The sequence below is a fragment of the Danaus plexippus genome, chromosome 5, assembly GCF_018135715.1.
Source record: "Danaus plexippus chromosome 5, MEX_DaPlex, whole genome shotgun sequence".
In the NCBI taxonomy this organism is placed as follows: domain Eukaryota; kingdom Metazoa; phylum Arthropoda; class Insecta; order Lepidoptera; family Nymphalidae; genus Danaus; species Danaus plexippus.
This window is the reverse complement of record NC_083539.1, coordinates 3,626,686-3,636,852: the sequence shown is the minus strand read 5'-3', so window position 1 is coordinate 3,636,852 and position 10,167 is coordinate 3,626,686. Positions and strand designations below refer to the sequence as shown.

General features: G+C 35.9%; 2 protein-coding genes across 2 annotated transcripts in view; one reads left to right on the top strand and one right to left on the bottom strand.

Moving 5' to 3' along the window:
* Positions 1–95: 95 nt before the first annotated feature.
* LOC116769138 (nucleoporin NDC1) lies at positions 96–2,075 on the top strand. The gene has a single exon (XM_032660167.2). It carries the CDS (start codon positions 311–313, stop codon positions 1,997–1,999), a length of 1,689 nt encoding a protein of 562 aa, XP_032516058.2. The 5' UTR covers positions 96–310; the 3' UTR covers positions 2,000–2,075.
* Positions 2,076–2,144: 69 nt separating this feature from the next.
* The window catches only part of LOC116769246 (protein unc-80 homolog), a 29,508-nt gene continuing 21,485 nt past the window's right edge, over positions 2,145–10,167 (bottom strand). The window contains exons 52-66 of the mRNA XM_061528038.1: positions 9,625–9,792; positions 9,002–9,205; positions 8,712–8,828; positions 8,239–8,373; positions 8,034–8,157; positions 7,521–7,730; positions 7,058–7,242; positions 6,067–6,229; positions 5,626–5,781; positions 5,154–5,267; positions 4,568–4,681; positions 4,163–4,302; positions 3,662–3,801; positions 3,202–3,317; positions 2,145–2,723 (exon numbers count right to left, since the gene is read on the bottom strand). Of these exons, the coding sequence (XP_061384022.1) occupies positions 2,605–2,723; positions 3,202–3,317; positions 3,662–3,801; positions 4,163–4,302; positions 4,568–4,681; positions 5,154–5,267; positions 5,626–5,781; positions 6,067–6,229; positions 7,058–7,242; positions 7,521–7,730; positions 8,034–8,157; positions 8,239–8,373; positions 8,712–8,828; positions 9,002–9,205; positions 9,625–9,792 (2,205 nt within the window). The 3' untranslated portion in view covers positions 2,145–2,604. The remainder of the gene's footprint in view (positions 2,724–3,201; positions 3,318–3,661; positions 3,802–4,162; positions 4,303–4,567; positions 4,682–5,153; positions 5,268–5,625; positions 5,782–6,066; positions 6,230–7,057; positions 7,243–7,520; positions 7,731–8,033; positions 8,158–8,238; positions 8,374–8,711; positions 8,829–9,001; positions 9,206–9,624; positions 9,793–10,167) is intronic.

Below are 10,167 nucleotides of genomic sequence, written 5' to 3'. Positions count from 1 at the left end.
TACTTATATCATTATAGAAATATCATTTTCATCTATATATTATTCATATTTTAGTATGAAACTTCATTTAATTTTTATCTTCTAAGGAGTGTCAATGTCAAATGTTAACTAGAAAATAACGAAACAACCGTTTGCAAAATTCAATTTTTAATTTCATTCTGGACAACGATTTCAAAGTTAACGTAAACTCAAGCAAGTGTTGTTCCATCCAAGATTGTGCTTTTATGAGTTTCGAAAAAATATTAACTTTATAGACACCGACACACTGCTATGAAATAGTAAAATATAATAACCTCGAAGGTTTGCCGGTATGGAGACTAAAAGCGAGATATTCTCTCAAAGGTTAATAAAAGCAGTATTATGGAATATATGTTTACAAACGATACTTGCCATCTTACTAGTTTTCCTCATTCAAGTGGATCTGATACACCCGTTAACGTGGATTTCGTCGACGTTCAATGATATCGCAAGTTGGAAGATGAGTCTCAACATCGTTCTTTTGGGACTCGTTTCATTTTTCCAAGCCTATATCTACGGCAGCTACTATTCAATGCCAATACCAAAGTATTTTTCGAGATTTTCAATGTTTTTGAATCTTTTCTCTGTTCATAATATCGTATTTAGTACGCTATATGCTCTTAATGGGTATTTTACCATGTCTTTATATTCTTCATTGGCTAAAAGTAACTACAATGTACTTAAGAAAAAATGTGAAAACTATGATGGTCAATGTTTGTCAGAACAGAGTTTATTTTTGCAGTTTGCGGGTATGTGGATGGGATTGTATTATTTCACTAGTGCTCATTTATTCGGTGCAGCAGTTCTAACATTTCCACACATCTATCAAGAGAAGTTTCAACAAATTAAGTTAGTAATTAGTAATATTATATCAATGGGATTCCAGCATTCAGTAACTCCAGTGTTGTATTATTGTGTTTTTTATTATGTGTGGGGTAACAAGCCAAGAAGTGTTGTCTCAGATGTGTACAGTTTATATTTAGAAGATCCTCCATTGGACAACATTATTAATTTAATAAGCTCAGGAATTTGGATTGGGCTTTGGTTCTATACAAGCTTATTCTTTGTATCAATCTACACTATGAAAACAGTTTTTAATATAGTGTTGACTGAACCAATGAAGTTTCCTATAGAATCTGAGAAACAGATGACATTATATGATGCATTATCACAGAGGTCGCAGTTCACTGGTTATTTGGGTGCTATAGACTTGAAACATTTGTCAATGGTAGACCCTGTTAGAAGATCACAAATTTTTACTCTGTCACAACCTGGGGGGCACCCAAGGAACTGGAATAACTTGCTCGAGAAATGTCTATTCATTATAAAGGAATTCAACAAAGAGCTGGATAGTGTTAATGGTGACACAAATTCAGTGGATGACATACATCTCAGAAAAGGATTGAGTAAGATACCACTCACACCTCCCTCTTCTTATTCCGGAGCTTTAAGAAACATGGCTCAATCACCCCATCTGCTAGAACTAAAGGAACATAAAAGTTATAAGCTTGAGACCACTTTCGCTGCAACCGCTAAAGAAGAATTCAACAACTTCCTTCAGAAGCTATGTCAGAAGCCCGGTATAAACTACTTCTTCGGAGAGATGGTGAATACAAAATTGAAATTTATTTTCATTCAAGCTCAACCAGTGATGTGGACTTGTGAGGGGCTTTCCTATATTGTGTCCGCTTCATTGAAGGAAGACAAATATGGTATAGTTCAGAATGATCTACCCCTTGTACTTTCTACTTTAGTTAATCTTAAACAAAACCTAGATAAGTTGACGAAGCCCGGAATAGTGCCAAGGAAGCATATTCTGAATGATGTGCTCGCCATAAAAATAAAATCAGCCCTTTTGTCTTCAGTCAAAAGAAGTCTTTATAGAATTGTAATAACGTTTTCTAAGTTTATACATGAGATACCACTAGATCCTGATGTTCAAATTGCTTTACAGCCATTCTTAATGTGTAAGGAAGCATAAGTTTAGTTAAGTATTTCAGTTTTTTTTATGTAAAATTAAAACTGGCATTCTGTCAATTAAATTAAATATATTTTTATGAAGGTTTTTATTTTTATTAAAAAATAATTATTTTTTTATTTAAATTAGATTTAAAAAAAAGAAGCAATGAACATGTCCGATTAATTTATTGTAAATCTCGAAATAATTGAACATACAAACATATTTAAACAATGTAATACAGCTACCATAATTATTAACGTCATCAATATTACTTATAACTAGGCGTTTCTTTCATACTGCCCTAAGATTGTACTCTACTTGCAGTTTCTGTTTAAATGACCGATTAGTAATCATAAATTTATGGGTTGTAAAAAAAATCTATTGTTTTTTCTAAGCCTTAATTCATTTATGTATTAGTAAGAGAAAATTATTAGTTCTGCGATAACAAATTTTTGCTTAATTTCACGGATACTAAAATTTTTGGTAAAATTTATAAAAGAAACGCAATATATTGAATTTAATTTTGGAAAAATTGTATCTATTGCGACTTAATTAACATCTGACACTGATCTAAATCTAATAATTATTTTCAAGCGAGTGCTTAAACATGTATTTTATTCAAATAATTATAGTAAAGTATCTTCATCTCTCAATTCGCCGCTTAACAACAGTGAGCGTTGGCTGGCCGCGCCCAGTAAGGCCGTGCGCTCCGCAGATGACGTCACAGAATCACAACTAAGAGATGCTGCAAGAATCACAACAGAGGTCATAGCATTTGACAGTTGTTTGACAGGTGACATTCGGTTTTTCATGCAAAGTACAGGATAAGAAAAATAGGTATACAAAGAAGCACAAACATTTACGACACGACGGTCGCACGTACACGTACAAATAGATTTTTAGCAATATTATTGAACTTATTATTATACATGCTGACATCAACTGTATAAAACGATACAATGTATAAGATATAACATTCCTTTTTGATAAGGAATGAGTTGCCATAAATTAAAATTACATTAATTCACGTAATTAATATACAGCAATTATGCAAATTTTTAATTAAAATAATTCAATTATATACTATATATAGTATATATTTTGACAACAATCCGCACATATACCATGCACACGTTACACACAGAAGCACGCAGGAGTTAGGTTGGTGGTAGGTCAGTGGGTGGTAGGTAGTAAGCAGCGCGGTACATACGAGCGTGGTTTACCGTCGGGACTTGCGTGCGGCGTGGCGGAGTCCCGTGCGCGGACCGAGCCGCGAGCCGAGCCACACAGCGAACCGCCCGGTGATTCGGACATAGACGCCTGCAGGCTGTAACTCTCCCTACATACGATATAAGGACTGGTTTATAAGTACATAATTAGGTATCACAGATCGTAGATCCATAAACCTCCTGTTAACTTGTCTTAGTCAACCGCTGTATGTAATGTACAAATTGTTAGTGTTATTTTATTAAAAATGAATTCTTTTTAATTATAAACACCTTCGCAGTTTATTGCCTGATAATCAAAGCTTTCATCTATTTATTATTTTGGACTGATATGATACCGGAAGAATAATATGTATTATACACTCAAACCCCCCGCTTCTAGGCAATAAATATGTATGTGGAATACAATAAAATACATATAATAATTGATGACATAATATTGGTTTATTCGTTTTACCTGTAGCCTGATGTGGAGGAGGTCTGTGATATCTCGCTGTCATACGAAGTGTCGGTCAGTACCGAGGGTTGTAACAAAGCCGGCCGGCACGGCGACGGACACTCGTCAGATTCCATACGAAGGATACAATGGGGGGAGGGCTGGGAGAAATGATTAACGCTTACAAAGAACATTTTGCACATATAGAAAATGAATAGAAAATAATTTATTTTGCGAAAAAAAATAATATATCATCAGACTCATGAACATTATTTAGTAACTTATAAAAGATTATAAATTTAATAATTTAAATTCGTATTGTTCTATCATAAAGGAAGTTACATTTGCCACTACTATCTTTGTGGATCGTCATTCACTCTTTGAAAAATTTAACTTGTATATTGAATATACTAGGTCCCACAAGAACGTGAAACTAAACGAATGGCTTTTATTTAATGTTGGTCATATAAATATATTTAGAATATAGTGTGTTCAGGGCCCTCATGGGTGTAATGGTCGTACCTCTGATTTCCTGCTTCTTCTAAACTTGAACGTCTTTTTGGACGGTCCGTGTGCTCGTTGTAGCCGCGGCCGGTCATCTTCCGCCGCCTCCGAACAAGACTCACCAGACGCCGGGGACAGCGGTGTCATTGAGGTCTCACCTAGAGGTGGACAGGTATGACTGACAACTATGATGGACCATTTTATTTTGGCCTCTCATTTAGTTTAGTTTGTTTGTTATACAAAAATAAGTATTAGTAAACATTTTATAATAGATATTTTAAAAGTAAATCGAAAATTGATATTTGATCTATTTTGTATCAGCGGAATAAAGTGAGGGAAGCCTTTAAAAAGCTTCACTAGCGTCTTACCGACACCTGTGGGTATATGTTTTTCTACATTAAGTAATAATGTTTTTGAAATTACCAGTAGTAAATTTAAATTCCACTGAAGAAACGAAACGCAGTTTGGGTGGAATATTCGAATAGGGCGGTGTGTTCACAGGAGGCCGGTCACTGCCATAGTTGTTGGTTGCAGATCCTTGAAGAAAAGTTTGTAAGTCGGCAAAGGATTTTTGTGTGTGTGTGATTCATAAAGAGGGAATTGTACATGTATTTGCTATAAATTCACATTTGTAAAAAAGAATACTATATGAGAAGTTATCATAGAAAATTATACTATATGTGCTATACATACGGACACGTAACCTGGCAAGAGACGATAGATGCGCAAAATGCGATTTTTACGTGTTATAGATATATGAGCGACGCGGGAAGGCATCAGAATTCCGTTAGCGGGGTTGGATGTTCGGTCCCGAGTATCTAGCGAGCATTTAAATTGGTCCCATTGTTTTTGTTATAGGCATCGAAAGCGACCACTTTTCGTTGAACTAAAAGTAGTTGCTTGCTTTACTTGCGCAAAGCTATTCCCACTACGGGAAAAACGTTTCAAAGATACAAGCCGGCTACTATACGTCTATTAACAATATTATTAATAGTTCAAGAAAAGATACCTATGTATGCGTTGCTAGCGATATTATTTCCGTTGTCGCTCAGACGACCGCTGTTGTTCATAGATGGCACCTCATACACCGGCTGACTCATCGTGGAACTGCTCGATAGGGATTCTGAAATCACAGACGTAATTAATTAATATATTAATAGGCATTTTGTAGATAATATTAATGTATGGCACAGAAGTGAGATGAAAGGTCACAAATTAAACATACATGTATATAAAAGCATATTTACATTTTTTAGTAAGGCATTAATTTATAAGGACAGACAGAAGGCTAAAGCAAACGAATTCCATCATTTACAGGAAACAATAAATAATCTAATTAAAATTAAAAAATATATACTTTAAACGAATATATACTCGCAATGATTAAAATCACATATAAGTAAGTGTATATGCGTATTTACATATGACATATCTATACGTTATAGTAAGGATGGCAAGTCCTGTTTTATTGTATAAAGTACCTCTCTGTGCAGCGAGTGGCGCTGGGTGGTCGGGTGTACGCGGTGCCGGCGCTCGGCCCACCAGCATCGATATCAGCGAGGGTCTGTGCTGCTGAGCCTTGTCGCCACGAGGCACCGCCTCCGAGGCGCGCTTACCACCGCCGTGACCTATGTTCTCTATGAACATATATATATTTAGCTACTAACTGGGATACCATATCATAAAAAAATATTTTGTTATTCGTTATGGGTAATTTCAATATAAAATCTTAAATCGTAAACCGAAATTTAAATGGAAGAAGATAATTATCTTTTAAAGATATATTTTTTAGAGACAATAACTTAAACGACAACAATATTTTCATATAGCGCCGATAGCTGTCAGGATGGACCTAAAATTTTAGGGACTCGTTTCAAATAACGTAACACAATTAATAGAGTTAATTCTTTGTATATTATTACCTTTATAATTGTCCCGTTCGTCTCTAAGTTGTTTGAGTTCCTTTGTGAGTTCCGCCAGTAGAGCGCCCCGGGCCCGGGCCTCGGGCAGCTTGAGGCCTCGCACACGCTCACGGACCATGAACTGCATGTGACGCTCGTGATCACCGATAGGGGGCTGGGACAGCTGGAAGTATGTTACTTTATTATTATTATATAATAGATAATCAAAATAATGTTATTACTAAATGAGAACTAAGACTTTGGAGTATTCATTTAAATGAAACTAGTATTTTTCGGATTACTACGCGTATTTTATTATTTTAAAAACTACAGACTCCCGACTACTACTACTACTTTGCAGTAACCGAAACGTCAGGAGTATGTAGTTGTTAAAATAGAATACGCGTAGTAATCCGACAAATATTCGTTTCATTTTAATATTATTACTATATATTATCGTCTTTAAAAAATAATACATAAATAGGTTAATTTTAAATATTGACATTCCTTCGACAGTAACGTATTTGAGACGTCAATTAGTTTAGTGTAAAAGCATTTTATCTTTAATTAGAATGCTTCCGTTCAATATAAACATGAAATACATATGTTATGTTAACGGACAGCTGATTCTCCTTCCCAGTTGATGTATTTATATTTAATAGTGTTAAGAGAAAATTTCTATTAAATTTATTACTATTTTTCCTGTTTACGGTTAGTCGGGACATTAAAGTTTCAGGTGCGTCGTGGTCCGTATAGGGATAGCATTAAGTAGTCATAGGATGAAGAGATGTATTCGTATCTTTCTGTTTGTTCCGGCTAATCTCCGCAACGGATGAACCGATTGTGATAGGACTCTCATTGGCGGATAGTTGACGTAATAAGGAGGAACTTAGCCTACTTTTATTTTAATTATTTTTTTCTTAATATAAAATAATTCAACGAAACCGCAAACACAAATTTAGCAAATAAATAGAAATATTAAAGCCTTCTTATATACAGGGTGGGACAAGACCTTGTGAACAATGAACGGCTGTAGCAGCACGTATAGCGGTGTGCGGTAAGTGACCACGTGTTCCAGGAAGTCCCACAGGTGCTGGGCGGCCTCGTTCCTCCGACCCAGCTCCCGCATGGCACGAGCTATACGACCCCACTCACTACACAGCTCGCTCGTGAAACAAGCACACAGCACCTTCAGGGCTGGGAACGGAACAAATAAACACAGGTCATACAAATTACCTGGGCGATAATAGGAGTTTTCTTATTAATACTGTGAGTGAGGGTAGGCTGACAGTATTTTGAGTTATTATTGAAAAAGTTGTTAATACATAACTGTATAATCAGTAAGTACCATTGAAGGGTTTCGAAAAACAAAAATATATATATATTATATTTTTTTACAAATGGTAAAATTGATTGAAGTTACAATATTTGAAATATAATTAGAATTCTATATAGGTAGTAATAAGTACACTCACCCAGAAACGCGACGCGATACAAATGATTCGACAACTTGGTGGTGTTCCTGGTGTCTCTGCTGCCGGTGAAGGTGAGCGAGTTGGCGCGGGCGTCCATCGTTAACTTGGCGTTGGCGGCCGCGGCCTGGGCAGCCGGCGCCGGGGGACACAACGCGCCCACTATCGCCGATACCAGGTACGACACGTCCGACTGACGCAACGGCGGAACGTCTAGTGGACTCATACATCATTAGAATTCCAAATTTGAATTCAGTTTTTTTTTTTTTTAATAAAAGAAACAATAAATACGTCGAAAGTAAATTGTTTATTGTTTTTTTAAACATTAAGTAGTAATCTAATAGCTGATAATATTTTTTTAAGAATTGTGCTGAACTATTGAATTAGTACGTTGTTGTTAGTAGACATGTAATAGTTTCATATATATTATATAGTAAAGAATCAAGAATGATCTTAATGAATTGTGTTATTTCTACTAAAAATGAATTCTATACGTATCTAATAAAATGTTATTACCCTTCCTTCCGCTTCCGACGCGTAAACATAACGGCATGAACAGATTAGTGAGCATGTTCTCAGTTTTCTCCGCTGTTTGGAATATAGCGCTGCCGCCGCACATCTGTTCCAGGGAGTAGCTGTCCTGGTTTACAAAACAATAGTTCAATACAGGTACTCGCACGAAGTCCGCACATGAGTCGTACATTATAGTTTATAAGCTCACCCCGGCGTTGACCACTTGCAGAGCGATGAGCCTAACGACCGTGCTGCAGAAGTGCGACGGCGGCGGCTGCGACATCAAGGCCGCTGTCGCTGAAGAGAGATTCTCACCGCTGCTGTTGTCCGATACTATTAGCGACTGGAAATCAATTAAATATACAATATTTATACAATACTTTGATTTGAAGACCAATATTTCATTGGCCCTTATCTTAGGTTTTCATATAATTTTTTGAAAAAAAATAAATGCAGTTAGTAAATTTTTACTGCTTTAATTATTTACATATATAATCGATTCGCGAGAAGTTTCAATACGCGATCCGTCAAAAAATTACGGATCAGAAGAAAGTGAGGGATCTTTTTCCTTTATTTTGAGATATCGACGGATACGGATTCTGATTTTTATTTAACTTCATATAGAGGAAAAAATTTTATAATTTAGTTTGTAGTACCCGAGGAGTTTACAAAGTATCTCACTTGAACCGTGTTTAGCAGTGTCTTAACTTGCGGCAGATGCATGATGTAAGGACATCGGATCATTGTTTCGTACACTCCTTTGAGCAAGCCCGCCGCCGCGTCCCAGTCCGTGTTCCGCTGGAATTTTTTATTATATTAAATTTCACAAACAACAAAACAAAAAGGACATTTGAATTCGCGAGTGTATTTTCGGATTCAAAGGATTCGATTTGCTGCATTGTGAAATCGTTCCTAACTTAATTTTGTTTATGGAGGACTTGGGAGTGAAGTCTTTTAACTTTAATGCATACCCGTATACTTGGTTTCTTGGCAATTTTCAGGAAGACTTTATCCAATCTTCTCAGGATAGTGATGAGGGCTGGTCTGATGGCGTCGTTGGACCAGTCCGCGGCTGGCAGGACTAGAGTCATATACCGCTGAAGACCCCGACAACCCATAGATTCCGGGTCATAAGGTGATACTTTCAGTAGAGAGTGGGCTATCTCCGCAAGTCTCTGAGAACAATTAGTATAAAAATACACATAATACAAGGAAAACTTATAACTAATCTTTTGTAAATGAATGCCAAAAAAAATTAAGAATGTTTACCATAAAAATGGCTATAGATATTCTAGGTTATATTTTTTTGTGTCATATAGTCTATATAAGTACAAAGCACAGAATAGTTTGTGACAATATAGTGATGCCTCAGACTCTCCTGAGTATTCACGTAAATGAAACTAATATTTTCGTATTGACGGCGCGTTTTTTATCAATTTAATCTACATAATCCCGACATTTTCATCTCGTCTGTCCGCGATCACTTGCTGCACCGAACCGAAACGTCGGGAGTATGTAGTATAAAATAATACAAAAACACGCAGAACATCCGAAAAATATTAGTTTTATTGATTATGGTTTTATTCGTACTAACATTCCATACAGCATGTGACTTAGTGTCCAGTAATTCCACCGGTTTGCCCTCTGATCCGCTGCCCTTGGACCCGTTCAGTTCCAAGAGGCGAGCCGTGGCTGTGCCGATGAACTCTCCCACCAAAGAGAGTAACACGTCTCTGGGACGACGGTACTCGGCTCGTATCAACTTGGATAGAATTATTCATATATATATGAGTTAGGATAACCCAAATTAATAGTAAATAAAGTAAGACTGTTTTGGGTAAAGTCAATTTAGTTCTACTAGAACAAAATACTACGAAAAATATGACATACATTATATTAATTGTAGTCTGGACGAATTCACGTTCATCGTTATGGAATTGGCTATGTAACTTGCAAAACTTATGGATAAAAAATACGTTTAATTCATCTTATAAAAGATTGTCAACAATAAAATTTTATAATTATGTTTACACTTATAATAACTAAATACATATTGAATTTAATTAACAGGCGTAACAAAAATGCAATATATAATGTTACTGTATTATATTTTTGCACGTCACTGGTCGTGTTAACT